Raw genomic sequence first — 17,810 nt, 5'->3', positions numbered from 1 at the left:
TGTCTAGATAATCTCTGTGATGGGCGACCTGTCTTTAGGTCAGACCCAACATCAATCTTCACATTCCTGGTCTTGCGTCTTTGTGTGATCCATCCATCATCTCCAGGAAGTTTGCAGCCACTAGAGGAAGCTCCAAGTGAGGAGGAACCCACGCCCAAGATAGGAGGGGTAGGTGTAGAAACCTGACATGGGCGGGCCTTCAAGAGAAAAAAAATCAAAGGGGAACCTACTGGCCTAGGGGTGAGTAGGGGGCCAACCACAATATCTCCCTCTTCCAATGTTGACTTCAAAGGGGTGGAGGTTAAAACTTCAGAGGGAATTAGTACAATATCTACCTTTTTTGGAGTTAGCCGCTCCTCTGAGTTTGAATTGGGGGCTCCTTCCACCTCTTTAGCAGGTGAGTTAAGGAGTTTAATGATTCTCTTTGTAAAGGGGTATTCTTCACAGTTAGTCTCGAGACCCTCCATAGAAGTAGAGTCCATGTTGGGGTCTTCCTCAACTGCAAGACCTTTAAGCTTGAGCGGCTTGGGGTCCTGGAATTTGCACTGAGAGATTATATGCCCCACCTTACAGCATTTATGGTAAAAGAGGGTGGCATTTTCATAGACTAAGGCCAAAGTCTAGCTTCCCAACCTAGACTTAAGAGTAATGAAGTTATGAAGATTCTTACTAACTGTAGCCTACACATAGAAGCATGCATAGACCAGTCTAGATTTGGTTATGGTTATATCATCAACACCCACAAAATGTCTGAAGGTTTTTCCAATCCATCTGAAGATGGCCTCATCCCAATATTCAAGAGGGAGCCCTAAGAGGCGGACCCAAACCAGAGTAGTCTTTTGCAGGTCAGTCGTCGGGTCAAAACTAGCCGTCCATTTGCAGAGGGATAAGTTGTATCTTCCATAGGTCCAACAACTAGAGAGAACCATGACAACATCTTCCTCAACCGTAAATTTGAAGAGGAAAAGGGCCCCAGGCATAACACTAACAGAGACACTGCCTTTTAGTTTCCATTTGTCCAAAACCCATTTCCTAACTATCTCCATAGTAGGATAGAGATAATTTTTTTTTCCCACCAGAGTGTTAGACATGTTTAGCAAAATATGGTCTAAAACTTTGTCAGGGATCTCTAAAGCCAATCCTTCCATAGTTTGTAAGCAGATAGGGACAAGATTGGGGTCCACCTCCCCTAAAGAGTTCCCTACCAACACATTTTTCCAGCCTTTGACAGTCGTGCTATCAACAAGGGTCCCTTTATCTTTTAGCTCATCTTGAGCAACAGACACATCGGGTTTAGGGATGAAATCCTCAGGCTTGTCTGGAAACACTGTAGTACAAGGACAGTCAACAGACATATCTTTGAGGGGAGTAGAAAGAACCAAAATCTCGCCCGAGCCGAAAGTCAGACCCATCGTAAGGTCCAAAGGGGATGCGACAACAAATGTCAGCACCACAGAGTCATGAAGGGGATCAGCTAGCGGTGTGGGAGACTCCCCACCCACAAGGACCACCATGAACGAAGAAAGTTCAAAATTCAAAAGAGTTGTAGAGCGGGAAGCGAGAGTTGATTTTTTAATAACTTTTGATTTGTTGATAGGTATAACTAGTAATAATTAATTAAAAAATCATGGATGTAATAATATCCAATATAAGGCAAGAGACACATACAAATAAAAGTAGATTATAATTAAAGCAAGATTTAAATAAGATCTATAAGAAACAATCAATTTGATATTAATGATAATAGTAAATGTATAGTATTATTATTATAATCTTAATATTATTTATAAAATGATAAAAATGATAGTAAAAATATAGTACTTGAAATACTAATGTTCGTATTATTAATAATAATATCTTATCTTATGGATATTCTTATTTGTATTTTTTCTTGTTGTCATTCCAATCCGACACACTCTCTCTCTTCTCCACCCCAACCCCCTCTCTTCCTACCTTTTTATAACACTCTTTGGTCTACAAAATTTTATCTTTCTACTGCTTTGCCCTCTAACATCTTTTACAGAGTATGATCACAAACATTGATGCAAATAAACATACACAATCAAATCAATGCAAAGTAATTTAAAAGATGTTCATTTAGAAAGTGTTAGAAGGTAGGCTAAGCTTCATATAATCTTTAGGTTAGCTTTAGATGCTCACTTCAACTTTTCAATCTAAATTGAGACTTAACTCAATTTGGTAAACACATCATTTACATAAAGCAATCAACCAAATTATTTGTATTGACCATTATAAGCTTAAAATATCAACATTGTTAATCTTACCATTGAAAAGAAGAAATAAAATGAAAATTGCCAAAATTTATTAAAATTTATACATTCTTAAAGATGTAATCGCAAGTACGAGTTCATAAATAAAACCAAAGATTTTAATAGATCATATAGCCTATGAGAACAAGAGGTGCAACTCTAGAACATTTTTTTCACTCTTTTTCATCTGAGATTTTCTATTGTGAATTTTGATTAAAAAGTTTGCTATTTTGCTAAATCTAAAAAGATAATTAAATGATCTTTGATTTGTTAGTGAAATTAATGATTTTAAATGAATCCATTATAAATCCCATCACTATAAGAAATAAGTCCAAAATTGTGATTTTTTTTTTTCACCTAACAAATACTATTTGATTCTCAACTAAAGAGATATAAGTTAGATTTATGTTCTCCTATTAATTGACAAAACAATCTGAATTTCACATAAACCCTTAAAAGAAAAACAGATAAATTTTTAATAATAAGTTAATTTGCTACTTGGTATGAATATCAACACAGTAGTCCCATTTGTCCATTTGCCCCTTTCTGCATAATAGTCTCATTTCTATGGTGCAGTCATTTGTAAATACCCAGCCCATTAAAGAAAGCTTCACTAATAACAATTAAAACCAGAGGAGCAGAACAGACATCAAAATTAAAACCAGAGGAACAGAACAGACATAAAATGGTGCTGAGCAAGCCTTACGTGCTTCGGATGTTTATATCGCAGAGGTACATAACAGCAAACGTGGTGGACAGGAACAGAGGCCATATTGTGGTTACCGCCTCCTCTATAGAGAAGGAGCTCAAGAAGCATTTCGAGTGTGAAAGAACAAGCAATGCCAAAGCCGCCGCCATTGTGGGCGACGTATTGGCCATGCGCATTAAAGTCGAGAGCATCCCCGAAATCTACTCCAACATTCAGAAGGAGCTCGACAAGGGTTTTGGAAACCGAAATAAAGTCTGGGCTTTGATCAATTCCTTGAGAGCCCGTGGTGTTAAAATTATCGACGATGCCGGCCTCTAGTATGAGATTTTTGTAACTGTTTTTTTATGAATTCAGTTGGATTCGGTAAATAAAATTAAAGTATTTAAATTTGCCAGATGCTATATAATTTTTATTGAATTTCAACATTATTTCATGTCTTCTTAGGATTTGAAGTTGGGGCTCTTCTTTGGGCGTCTAATGCTTACCCTTTTGAATTTATGCGAGGAGTATGATTATTGCACTGTCAATTTAGTTTAGTGACAAACACTTCATTCTAGGAATGTTGAAACCACTTGCAGTACATCTTGAGTAAGTGTGGTTATGGCCATATTTATAGGATTTAGGCAGTTTTGTCTTACAGTCCATCTAATTGAATGGATTTTATATATCTCGCATCCGAGGGATTGCTGTCTTTCAAACCTTATAAAAACCTGGAATATGCACAGAAACCAAAAAGTTGGTTGTGAAATCTCTAGGTAATTGCTAATAGCATGGGGGGAGTCCTTCGGTAGACACAAACATCATGTCATATAGCAAAGACCTCACGCAAAAAAGATCTCATTCACTATCATTATAAATGAATACGAGTGTAGCAATGCTAAAAGCGAAGAAGAGAAATTGCTATTTAGGAAATCTCATATGCATCTATGAGCCAACTTCAAATCACGAAAAAGGAGGCAGCTAAAGCATCCTAGTGTAACATGCTTCAGCCAACTCAAACCTCCATTAAAAGCAATGCCATTAATGACTAAGGGTTGGGGAATATGGTGAAGAGCCTTCCAAACCTTTTAAACACCTTTACTAAGCTGCCAAGATCCCCGGGTCGCTAATTGGGCCTCTCATTTTGAAGTTTGACTTTTAGGCGAGTATATTGCTCCTCTGGGATACTGTTTGGTATAATTATGTTGGAATGCTGGTTGTCATCTTAGGACACCACCTTATGGAAGGATTCCGGTTGCCTCTCAATGGTGTGGTATAAAAATATTCGTAGCCTCATCGAGCAAGCCATGAAGATGCCGACTATGGAAATATTTTTATTAATTGCGCTGATCACATCTATACTCTTCCTTGATCTTGATATTAGAACGTCTCTTTGGTAAAAGAATTTTGACTTCCCAGTCTGTCAGAATATCATTTTTTAGATTCACTACAAAATAAAAAACCCATGTACTAAACTCCTTTCATAGCCTCTTAGTGTGCTTCTACCGCATGTTACTCCTGCATTGTGATGATATGGTCCATTAAAATTGAGCTTAACTGCAGTAGATATTGTTTTTGGTGTCCAATGTGCTTGGTCTCTTATATCTTTCCTGTTACTCTTCCATTAGCAGAGGAAATAAAACTCTGGTTATCTAAAGCCTCATTAATTGCAGCCCTGATTTTGAATCAGCATTGACTTGTTTTGTAAAATTTTATACTTCCTTTTAATCTAGAAGTGTCACGTGACAAGATCCAGACCTAGTTTATGATTTCCTCAAGAAGTCATCTGTGTTGGAAGGTCCCATCCAAGCAAAAGGTTTGACACTAGCAGGCATTACCGAATAGATAATAAAGGTTCTTTAGAGGAACATTCATTTCTTTCAGTAATAAAATGTTATTAGCAAATGATCAATTCTTCCCTTCATCATAGCCTGGGCACATCTGGAAAGGCTCTGGAACACTCCTATTTTTCAAATTCTTGATTTGATCAGCCAACTGGATAAAACAATTTTTGACAAGCCTTTCATGGACCAGATTTGTTTTCAGTGGTCATCATGATTTCCAGCCCCATTGTCTTGAACTGGGATGGAATATCCTCCTTGCAATAAACGTTTTCCATCTCCACTTTGATGCAGGTGTATCCAGGTCCACAGATGATCTTACATTATCTAATAATGTTTCCAGTTTGGTTTGTTTTAGTTTGTTTTGGTGTTTTTGGCAATGCTCTACTACAGGAAGCTTCTAGTTTAATCAAATTTGCAAAAGTGGAGATTTTTTCATGAAGACAATTATTCGGTTGAGTTGGCAGTTTCATAAAAACAATTAAATCTTAAAGTTCATGTGAGCTGGATCTAAACTGTTTTTCAGATGACTTCATCTCATTCAATGTGAAAATTTTTAATGGCAGAATTTACCACCAGTTGAGAGAAATTAAATTTTGCAATTTACAGAAACGATCAATACTTGAGTTTTGTGAAAGGTGGAATGAAATGGCTTTGAGGGGAGCTCCAAGAGATCTTTCTATGTGCTGTGTCCAATTTACAAGCAAAAATTTAATTTTAGGAAGTTATTAAAAAAATGTATTTTCTGGTAGTTTCTTGCATGTATTTTTAAATTGTTTAATTTAATGTATTTTATTAATCCATATCTTGCTCCATTAATAAAAGGTCAATTTTGAACTTGAAGAAATCAAAGTAATTGGTAAATATAATTGATTCAAAAATCAATCATGAATTGGTCGCCTAAATTGAGGAAAAGGAAACCCATCATTTTGTAACGGAAACTTGCAAGAAGAATTGGACACCCAAGAAATTATTGCAGCCAGCAGGGAGTTACAAAATGATTTATTTTGCAGGTTGAAGGGGAAAAAGAGGTTAGATAAATCCAACGTCCAGACTGGGTATGGAATAGAAGGAAGAAATGTGGAAAGAAAATTGAAAATAGAGAAGTTTTTGATGAATTTTGAAGGCCAGAATAGAGTAATTCGCCTAGCAAGTGTTTGGTGGTGAAAATCTGTGAAATTCTCAAGTTTATTATAATATTTTTTGTTCTAATTCTTTCACCTATAGCTGTAATATTATTTCTGTAAAAAAAAGATTTGAGTTGTGAGCAATTTGTTTAGAAATTTGTGTTGTTTGTTGTTTGGATTGATGGTTTGTCAAAACTTGCGATCCTCAATCTGCATCAAATGGTATCAGAGCAGGCATGATGTTGGAATGTGTTTTGTAAGAAAAGATAAGTTGAAAGGTAAAGAAGTTAGAGAGAATTTATCAAATGGAAAAGATTAGGAATACCGAATAATTTTTTGTGAATTGTTTGTTGGTATGTTAGGTAAGAGATGAAGTTGAAGATATTGTTATAAAGATGAAGTTACAGCCTTGGAAGTTGGAAGGTGTGTCAAAAAACCCTAGGATATTTGTTGCATAAGAGGAGGTTCTTTAATTGTAGAGAGTTGGATGATCTAAATGATCTGTTGCAGGCATGAGAAAAGGCTTGTAATTACAGATGGTAGAGAAAGAGGTACAAGAAGCTGGAAAATATACGTTTGTTTTCAGAAAGTTTTGTTGAAAGTTGTCAGATATTTGTTGCAAGTAGGGTCTCGTTACTGTAGAGGGTTCATACCCTAGAAATTGGAGAGATTGTTGCAAGTGGAATCTAAAGGGGATGTGTGTGCCTATAGAGAATTTGCAAAAGGTTGCAGAAGTGAAGGAAGATATCTTCGAATAAGAGGACAAGAAGAGTCATCAATAGACCAGTGAGAATCTTATTTCTGGAAGAACAAGAAGAAAGTGTTGATACATAATAGCTTCGGTAAGATAAATGATTGAATGGGAGATAAATGAAGTCTCCCATTCAATCATCTATCCCATCGACAGATAATTTCAGATCTCACTGATTATTCCTTTATCTGATATTTATGTTATAATTGCTCTCCTTATTCTGTTACAGCATCTATTAATTATGTTACTCATGCAAACTGATGATTAAATTAAGTGCAAACTATTAAACTGATAAACCGATAATGATCGGGTTTTATTCTAACCCCCTGATTCATTATCAGGTTACCATTTTAATAGCCACCGAATTTACATAATGATTGGGCTTGATGAATTTAATGGTTATCGGGCTTAATGCATTACCACCGACTAACTAATGTTATCGGGTTAAATGAATTGCTAACCGACTAACTTAAGTTATCGGGCTTAAACCATTTTAATTGCCACCGTATATATTATTTGGGCTTAAACTAAACATTGCCATCGATTAATATTGTTATGTTGTATATTGACAACCGAAATGATATCGGTTCATTTGCATATGTTATGGCACCGATTAGCAATCGGTTATGGAGGGACACGACCAAGGGGTATCTTGGTCGGTCATGTCCAAAGGACATGATCGATCAAGGTACCACTTGATCAGCCCCCTCCATGATATATATACACTGATAAATGTTGTGGAGAGTACATAGAAAATACTAATGCTCTCTCTCCACCTGAAACAAAGAAAAGAAATCAGATTTATTATATTGTGAAATAACATATACTTGAAAAGAAAAATTACATTGAATATAACTTGCTCTTTGAATTGAAAATTGAAATACATTTACAGAAAGAAGGTACGAACAATTTATTTTTGAATAAATAAGAAAAATCTAGGAAGAATGGATGCATTAGAAATTAATCAGAGCAAAGGAAATGCTATAGATGAAAGAGGATATGAGGAAGAATGCCATGGAAGTGACATGGAATAAAGGGATAAAGAATATAATGTTATTGAATGGCACAAAGGAGGGATAGATTGCTATTTTGAAGAAGGATAAGATTTAGGCGAAGGCGATGAGATAGAAGAGTCAAGTGAAAAGAGGATCCTCTTGGAAGAGAATAGAAAGTGGAAAAATGAAAAAGAAAATAATAATGAAGGTGATTTAATATTACAAATTATAGCAGGGCAAATGAATGGTTGAATATTTGTCTAGCAAATGGTAAAGGGGAGAAGTGTGCACAAGTAATGGAAGAAGAAATCTTCATGGAGGAGGATAATGAGGAAGAGAATAAAGCAACAAAAATGAAAAACAAAGCAGCCGAACGTCAATACACAGGAAGATAAAAGAACAAAGAAGCAGAGTTGGAGAATTTTGAATCTAAAGTTATTGTGGATGAAGAGGAAGACAAAATAGTTGAGAAAGTTTCTGATTTTTGTAATAATATGTATGCTTGATTGTTTGTAGGAAGTGAAGTAAATGAAACACATGGAGGAGCACAAATGGTGGTCTTGGAAGGTTCCATCTTTGATGAAAAAATTGGTGAAGATGAAGATCTCTTATCGCGAGAGGAAATAAGAAAATTGAATAAGTTATTGGAGGGAGATGTGTCAGAAGAACATGAGAAGGAATTGTTTGATTTTTATAATCAGTTGTGATATTTTATGTGTATGTATGAAGGAAGGTGAGGCAAGAAAAAGGAATGAAGTAGAGTGTCATGTATATGGCATTGAAGAAGAAATCCTCATCTAATAGGATGAAAAAGAGAAATGGAAGGTTAGAGTTGAAGCTTGTCTTTTAGAAGGCATGAAAGAAGTCGCAGCTGACTGTGGAGATGGGAATAGAGTTGCACCAGTTATGAGTCCTTTGGAGGACATGAAGGTGCTAGAAGATGAAAGTGTAGCAGTAGCATGTCATGGGAAAGACACGAAGGTGTTGATAGCAAGGGATGAGAATGATTAGAAAAATATTGCAGTAGCAGATGAGGAAAGAATAACAGAGGTAATGTTTCATTTTTGTAAATTTTGTAAGGAGGAAGTTGATGTTCGATCACATTCAGGTGTAAAGATGAGAGTAAAAGGAGCAGATGGTAGATGTAGTTTCAGGATTGTGCAATTTATTTGCTGATTTGTACATGTGTATTGTTGGAAGATTGGCCATGGGAATAATTCAGCTGAGCACAGAGAAAAGGAGATGTGAGAAAGGAATGGAATATATAGAGGATGAGAAGGTAGAAGATATAGTTGCAGCTGTTAAATTTGAAGTGTATGCAAAAGTGGAAAGATGTGAAGAAGAGGAGGTAAGTGCAGAAATAGTTTGTCCTTTGAGTTTGAAAGACATAATGGTAGATGTAGAAGATTGTGATGAAGAAGAAGAGATGCCGAGTATAGAGGAAGAATTGATCAAAATTTCTTATTTTCTGAATACTATATATGATAATTTGTGTGCAGATAGTGCAGCTGTGAGTAAGTAGTGAAAAGAAAGATTTTGGTGGAGCGGGCTAGATTGTATTAGCTTAGTACCCATGAGAGAAGAGGCAAGGGAAAAATGCATTTGGTGGAGGAGGTCAGTCTATGGTGGACAAAACTCCACAAGTGAAAGAGGGCTTGGTAAACAAATTTTGCAGAGGAAGACATGATGAGTTCCAGGTAGATGCTGTAAAAGGAGAAAGAATAATTCATCTCATTCATCATTGAAAGCATTGGGGTATGCTACAGAATGTTCACATTCTGGAAGGTGATTCAATCACTCAACTCCATTTTGTGAGCCCATGCTCACAAACTTCTTACCTGGTGTGTTTGATGCAAGAGCATTCGGTTTGACAAGTGATCTTGCATTGCCCCAAAATGTTTCTAGTTTTATTTTTCAGTTTGGTTTGTTTTGGTGTTTTTGGCATCACTTTACTCCAAGAAGCTTCTAGTCTGGTCAAATTTGCAAAAGTGGAGATATTTGCTTGAATGTAGTTATTCGGTTGAGCTGGCAGTTTCATGGAAACAATTAAATCTTAAAATTCACGTGAGCTGGATCTAAACCGTTTTTCAGGGGTGTTCATAACTTCATTTCACTCAGTATGGCAAATTTTTATGGTAGGATCCATTTCCAGTTAAGAGAAGTTGATTTATTTTTATTTTTGATAGGCAATCTATGGAAACAATTAATTCTTGAGTTTTGTGAAAGCTGGATTGAAATAGCTTTGAGGGGAGCTTCAAGAGGCCAGTCCATGTGTTCTGACCTATTAACAAGCAAAAATATAATTATAGGAGGAAGTTAATTTAATGGATATTTTAATCCATATCTTGCTCCATTGATAAAAGGCCAATTTTGTAACCGAAGAAATCAAAGTAAATGGAAAATGTAATTGATTAAAAAATGAATCATGGATTGGTTGCCTAAATTGAGGAAGAGGAAATGTATCATTTTGTAACGGAGGCCTGTAGAAAGAATTGGACACCCAAGAAATAATTGCAGCCAGCTGGGAGTTACAGAGTGATTTGTTTTGCAGGTTGAAGGGGAAAAAGAGGCCAGTAAAACCCAACACCCAGCCTGGGTATAGAATAGAAGGAAGAAATGTGGAAAGAAAACTGAAAACAGAGAAGTTTGAAGTCCATAACAGAGGAATCCACGCAGCAAGTGTTTGGTGGTGAAAATATTGAAATTTTCAAGTTTATTATAATATTTTTGTTCAAATTCCTTCACGTATAGCTGTAATTTCATTTCCATGAAATAAAGATTTGAATTGTCAGCAATTTGTGTAGAAATTTGTTTTGCTTGGTGCTTGGAATGATGGTTGTCAAAACTTTCAATCCTCAATCTGCATCAAACTTCCGTTATAGATTAAAGCTTCTTTTCATCTCTTCCCTTCTCAATTAGAGAAATCTTTGAACTTTGCCAATTCCCATCAAGTAACTATGAACAATCTCACCAAATGGAAGAGCAGTGCATTCCTCAACTTTATGGATACATTTCTAGGAAAGATTGGTGTGTTGGAAAGTCATAGGTCGAGCCAAAAGTTGGTAGTTCTCCCTCCTCCTAGATTCCAAATGTGATGTCCTTGCTTTTTGCAGGGAATTTCCAAATTGTTGGGGACAAAAGTATCTTACCAGAACAAAAGATTTGTAAGAGTCTGATAGAATCCAATGCCTTTAAGCCATAAGCTTCCTTGAATAGTGCCAACATCAATTTGGCAATAAGGGTTTGATTTTGGATTTTGCATTTTCTAATGCCACTTCCTTGAATAGTGCCAACATCGATTTGGCAATAAGGGTTTGATTTTGGATTTTGCATTTTCTAATACCAATTTTGTCAGGGTTTTCAGGGAGACAAATTCTTTTGAAAGCTACCAATGGGAAATTCTTAAAGTCTTTCAGCCCTTACCAAAGAAAGTGTACTTGGTCGAAACAATATCTTTTTATGGACTTGCAATAATTTATTACATATCCAACAATTGGTTTAAATAGAACAAACAAATTGCCATTCTTGAATGACTATTTGAAGTTACTGTTATCTCAAAAGTTTACTGTTCCTTGCCCTAAAGCTCATTGATGTCATATGCATTAATGAAATTGTTTAAAACTTTAAATTTTAATCTTTTGGATTCATAATTAATTGAGTGATACAAGATCTTTAATATTGGAAAGATGGATCAGTCCTACTTGTTTTACAGTAAGAAGCAATTCTACAGTACAATCCCAGCATTTATTGCAACATTCTCTCCCATTTTTACATAATGGATAAATAACTAAATATCTTGTTCTTTCCTCTTATGTCCTTCCCTACCCACTTCTGAGAACAAGTTGTTATTGCCTTTTACTTCCCATGATCAGTATTTGTGGAGCATTATTGTTGGTTATTGTGGTCTAAATCTTAAATTTTCATAAAGTGTGCATTTATGTTGATACTTTATTCAAGAACTTGATGGGGATTGTTTGTGGTGTTAGATCCTTGACAAGAACAACCTTATGCTTGAAGACTGGTGCAAATAAGATTTCTGAATCATCAATTCTTTCCCTACAAATTTCATGTGTTATGCACCTAGGCATATGACATTATAGGGTGATGTAGAAGTCAACATATGACTTACATCCCAAACAATTAATTATATTGGATCTTATGGTAATTTGTGGAATTAATTATATTTAGAAACGAAATGGTTTACCCATCCATTATTATTAGTGGGAGGTCTATATAGGAGGTGAATATCATTGTTATAGACTCCCAAGTATATAGAGAGTATTGTATTTGATTGGGATCTTAAGTTGGTTATATTGCATGGAGTGGCTTCTTAAGGAGTATTGCATGGTGTTTTCCTCCATTTTTTTTGCTAAGAATAACTTGGGTAAGGGATCTGAGACCCATAAAATGGCATCCACACAGGTTCACTAGATTCCTCAATAAAATTGTCAGCATTTTTGGCTTGAACCATCACCAACACAACCATGCAATCTAATCCAGAAAACCAAAACCTAATAATCGTTCAAAGTTTCAAACCCTGTTTTATTTAGTCCAACCGTAAGTCTATGAACCTCAGGTTTGGCCATGGGAGACGACAAATTATACCAGCCCTACACCAAAGCTTAGAGCTATAAGTATCATCGATAGGGATGGCAAATTATGTAGGCCATCCCTAACCTCCATCCAAAATCTTATATTCAAAATTACTGCTATCACTAATCTTCTAAGTTACCGGTTTGGGTTCGAAGAATCCGGTACGCCAGTACGGCAAAATTTTGAAAAGGGGTTTGGGTTCGTTTGGTTTCGTTAGTACAAAAACATGTAAATTATATATATATATATATATATATATATATTGATATATGTGAAGCCTATAAGCATGAATTAAAATTTGCATGTCACATAGCATCATATAAACAACAAAACAAACATAAGCTTGTAATCATAGCATCATGATGATACCATAATAGCATCATATACATCAAGTTTAATATCAAAATGACAAAATATTCAAGTATCATTGTATCAATTTTCAACAATATAAAGTTTAATCATCAAATGGATCATCTAATTCCTCCTCCTCCTCCTCCTCTTCATTGACATTGACATTAGATGAGCCAATGCCACTTGCACTTGCATTATAAGTTGGCTCAATTTCTGAGTCATCAAGTGTCAATGCAAGAAGTTGAGAAGCAGGAGCATCCAAATTAGTATGCTCTAGCTCTATATCCCACATCTTCGTTTCCCCTTGTGTGTAGTCACGTTGTTTGTGTGAAAGAAGACGTAGGTTGGAATGCACATATACTAAATTCTCTGTTCTTTTTGATAGCAGCCTATTGTGTTTTACTGAGTGGATGAAAGAGTATGTGCTCCAATTTCTTTTTGAAGCAGATGAACTAACAATCTACGAAGACAAAGTAAACAATTAAAGTTATACATTAATAAAAATAAAATTACTAGCAACCTATGAAGACAAAGTAAACTATAAATAAACTAAAACTTGTAAATTTAAAATTTTAATTAATTAAACTTACTTGTGATAAAACTTTTATAGCGAGGGGTTGTAGGTGTTGGAAGCATGTGCCATGGAAGTATCACCAGCTATGAGCATCCTTCTTGGATCTATGACAAAGTGCATCAACACTTAGACCATTCCCATTTGCGAATTCTATGAACTCATTTGTAACAACATCTCGCAAATCATCATCTGGATATAGTCTAAGAAATGCTGCCTTGTACCCATCAGATACTTCTAGATCTCTCCTTGGTGGAATCCTTCTTGGTTTATCAAGAAATTGATTGCTATAGTACTTAGGTGTCAAGGCATAGGCAAGAAGATGCAAAGGAGTGGTCATCTTATTCCACCTTTCTACAATAATTACTTCCAGTTCTTTGAAGAATTTCTCCTGGGGATCATTCTCTTTTTCATTTATAGGGACCTTTATTTTTTCAAGCATTGAGTCAATGCCATCATAAATCTCACCTATGCAAGGCCTATCCATGTCTGTATAGTGAATCATGCTCATGATGGGCTCAGTGATACTTAGGAGATATGTAACAAGATCCCACCATTTCTCATTCAATATTCTCTCCCTAATTTTTTCTGCACTCTCAGTGCTACTCTGCTTCCATACAATCCAATTGGTGTTGATCATCATATTGCATAGTGCCACTCTAACTTTCACAAGTCGTCTTAAGACGATTGTGTTTGATGCAAAACGGGTCTCAGCAACCTATAACACAAATTAATGCCAAATGATTAAAAAATAAAGCCAAACTTTAAAGAAGAATACACAATATAGCTTACACAATGATATTATGAACATTGAAAATTAAAAAAAATCAGAAAATGTAAAATTAAATTACTATTTCACTTACCTTCAATAGCTCCAAATTCGAATAGGTTCTAAAAATCCCTTGAGACATGTGGTGGTTTGTGACGAACATCTGGATGTCTTCAACCTCTGCATACACATCTCTGATCCATTTTATTTTTTGCCCAATCCTTTGTAGCATAAGATTGAGTGAATGTACCGCACAAGGTGTCCAAAAAATGTGATCATAGCATTGCTCAACCAACAAACCAGCAGCTCTACAATTTTTTGCATTGTCCGTTATGACTTGGACAACATTGTGGGGTCCCACTGACTCAATGACAAAGATGAGAATTTCTGCAATAAATTGGCCATCTTTTATTTGGCCCTCACAGTCCACAGCTTTCAAAAACATTGCCCCTTTAGGGGACACTGCTATGACATTGATCAAGAGACGGTTTTTAACATCTTTCCACCCATCTAAAACAATTGTTACACCTGACTCAACCCATGAATCCCTTATGGGTTTCAATGCATCTTCAACCCTCTTCACCTCTTTCTCCAATAATGTTCCACGTACCTTCTCATAACCAGGGCCCTTATACCCTCTTGGAGTCTCATTAACACTTTTTATCATTTGCTTCCAATATGGGGAGCAAACAACATTGAAAGACAACCCATTTGCATAAATGCACCTTACTATATCTTCGTCAGCATTGTCTCTACTCTCATTTTGGAATGCGGTTTCTAAAGGCCCCTTTGTTTTTTTATGTGTCAAGGGTGGTTCACTTTGAGGTTCATTTGTGGCAAAGAAGGGGTGGTCTTCTACTATAATACTGGGATTAGAAGGGCCTTGCATTCCCTTTGTTTTCTTTGATGTGGTTTGGTTCAATCTATGGGCTTCTCTCTCTTCTGCCACCTCATGCTCCCTAATATATTTCATCACTGTCTCATCTGGTATAGGTTTACCATCTTTTCCAGGGCATTTTTTGATGCCTCTTCCTTTTATTCCACACAAATGGCTTACCACCCGATAATATGAACTATTACGTTCAATACCACATCCTTGGCATCTCCAACGGAATCCCCCACCTCCTGGAAGTTGTTTTATAATGTCAACATATTTCCATAAGGGAGAATTTGGATCATTTCTTTGTTTTGCAATTATTTTTTCATTGCCAATGGAGGAAGATGTAGATGTCATTCTAGTTCCTATGGCAAGAAATAATATAAACATATTCAAAAACAAAAACTAAATAATGAAAAAAAAAATTCAAGTTTCATGTTTGACAATTTGTGAAACAAAAATAGTTGGGAAAAAATGTTAAAAAACCTACCTCTTGCAGCCAATGGAAGCTTGAAAATGTATGGAAATGATGCTGCAACACTTGTTGAAGCTTCAAAAATCAGTCTTCAACTCCTCCTCTTTGATCTTGGAAGCCAAATTTTGTTCACCCTTTCTTCAACCTGCTCTCATAAAACTTTTGTTTGCAACACAAATGAGGTGAAATGAGTGAATATAATTTTTAGAAGTCACTTTTAGGGTATAAGTTTCACTTTTTAAAAGGCGGAATTCAAAAAAAAATTAAACTTTGCATTTTTTTTGCCTTTTTGAGCCACTCGGCCGCCCGGGTTCGACCTGAGTTTGACCCAGGTTTGACTGAGTTTGACTAGGGACGAACCACCTCTAGGTTTTTTGAACCCTGGTCGAACCCAGTTCGAACCCAGTTCGAACCGGACCTGAACCACGAACCCGTTCGAACCAAGACCCGTACTAGGGGGGTCCAAGGGTGAACTCGGTAATATAGCTAATCTTTAACAAATCACTGTTATGATCACCGATTCATCAGACCCACTCATACAACAATCCATCTCTTCCATATAGGCTTCCTGAAACAATTCAAAAAGTTAAAGATGCTGCTATTTCTTTGACACCTTTTGATAGTTTAACCAGGTTCTAACTTTTCAGATGAAAGTGGTCTTTGATGGATTTCTCATACTTCCTTTCTTTCTCCTTGGTTGTGCCTCAATGTTATCTACTATAGCTAGCCCCTTTTGTTTTCCCACGAGGATAGTGGACCTTCCAACAGATTTGCCATTATCCAACAAGATGATCTTTTTGTGCATTCTTAACTGCCACTTGAGATTTACTGTCTGTTTCTTTCACTAGTGTTCACATCTTTAACCAAACTTGCATGCTAGGGTCAGTAATATCCAAAGATATGTATTCCATGAATTTTGCAAATTCTTTGGTTGTTCTCAGAATTTTCTCTGGCTTCTCTTGTTCATCTCTTTCATCCTCTCCCTCATCTCTCCTCTATTCCTATTTTCCTTCCCTATCTATCTGCATCTGTTCTCATTACTACCTTCTTTCCTTATATCCAGCCCTATGTACAAGGTTTATTTAATTTAGTAAGTTTGCCAACTCTTCCAACAACTGCCTATCATAAAGATATTGATCTTTCTAGATCGTCCACATGCCTTATTCCTGCTGTATATTTGTCTTTTCATTATAACACGACATATCACACATAAATGCATGCAGTGAAATCCCTTGTCTATGCTTTCTTAATCATTCCAAATCCACTAATATCATCCCATCATATGGCTGTCCTTTTGCCAGCCCACCACCACATCATTCTCATTACACCGACTCCTTTTTATGTTCCCTATTATCAGGGGTTTTCCTACATTAAGGGTAATTACTTATTTCTAAATATTTTTGTTATTTGGGCATTGAGCTACAGACATCCTGTGTTGTGTGATCTCTATTACGTTTCTGCATATTATGGTTATTGCTTGGCATTTTTCTGGTAATGAATCTGTGGATCTTACCAAGTGTTATTAGATCATGGATTCTGACAAATTGGGAGAAGTTTATTGGATGGATTGAGACATTTTTGTAGTTTTTACTCAAAAAATAACCTATGTTGCAAAATATGATCCTATGAACGTAAGCATCAAATTGAGGTGATTCTCAGGTTGGTAGATAGAGTGTTTTGAAAGCTTTCCAAAAAGTGGTCATAATAAGGATCGAGTAAAATCAAGGTAGTTATGGTCATTGAAAGTTGACCATGTGAATATAATTTTTAATGAATTTTTTTGATGCAAAATTAGGGCAAAAGTAGGCAACTTTAGAGACTTAGTTCTCCCATTGATATATGTTTTCTTGAAGACCTATTTTTCATGGCAATACTAAAGTTTTATGGGAGTAGTGATGTTAGTGCTAGAGAACGTTAGCTCTAATGTAAACAATCCTATTCTCAACATGATTGCTAGAAATTTATATTTGATCTTTAACTTGGTGGTAGGAAAAAAGGAAAAGGATTTTCTCTTGAAGAAATGATAAATGTTTAAAAATCTAGCTTCAAGAAAGAAAGCCTCAATATTTCAGCTTTCTTGATGCATTCAAAAGTAGGTCATTGCATCCATAAACCCTAACAATATGTACTTACATTAGCATGGGCTTAGCTGATCAGCTATAGGTTTAAGCAAAGAATATCAAGGAAATCTAAAATAGAGGTTAGGAATGCCTCAATTTTGGAGGATTTGAATTTCGCTATGAACAAATATGTTATGCATTGAGATTTTTATGCTTTGCCTATGTAATGTCCCAACTTCGCAAATCTAAGAAAACATGTAAACAATGAATTTTAATGACTGATTAATTCATTTAGGGTGTAATTTGTCTAAATTCATTTGAGTTTATGTGTTATCAATAAGTCAATTCCATATTTAATTCCTAGTGGAAATAAGGGATAAGCTACCTTTGGATGCCCGTAGCGCTTATCAGGCCCAAGGACGGTACACACCCCCTTGACCCT

General features: G+C 35.8%; 1 protein-coding gene across 1 annotated transcript; it reads left to right on the top strand.

The window, feature by feature from the left end:
• The first annotated feature begins 2,737 nt into the window (after nucleotides 1–2,737).
• LOC131072364 (uncharacterized) lies at nucleotides 2,738–3,373 on the top strand. Its single transcript, XM_058008508.2, has one exon. It carries the CDS (start codon nucleotides 2,956–2,958, stop codon nucleotides 3,295–3,297), a length of 342 nt encoding a protein of 113 aa, XP_057864491.1. The 5' UTR covers nucleotides 2,738–2,955; the 3' UTR covers nucleotides 3,298–3,373.
• The last annotated feature ends 14,437 nt before the right edge of the window (nucleotides 3,374–17,810 follow it).

The sequence above is a fragment of the Cryptomeria japonica genome, chromosome 11, assembly GCF_030272615.1.
Source record: "Cryptomeria japonica chromosome 11, Sugi_1.0, whole genome shotgun sequence".
NCBI classification, from domain to species: domain Eukaryota; kingdom Viridiplantae; phylum Streptophyta; class Pinopsida; order Cupressales; family Cupressaceae; genus Cryptomeria; species Cryptomeria japonica.
The sequence above is the reverse complement of the archived record's forward strand: the minus strand, read 5'-3'. Positions and strand labels throughout refer to the sequence as shown.

Bases quoted from the DNA above. Each gene is read 5' to 3' on its own strand.
- LOC131072364 (XM_058008508.2), top strand. From the start codon at position 2,956: ATGGTGCTGAGCAAGCCTTACGTGCTTCGGATGTTTATATCGCAGAGG.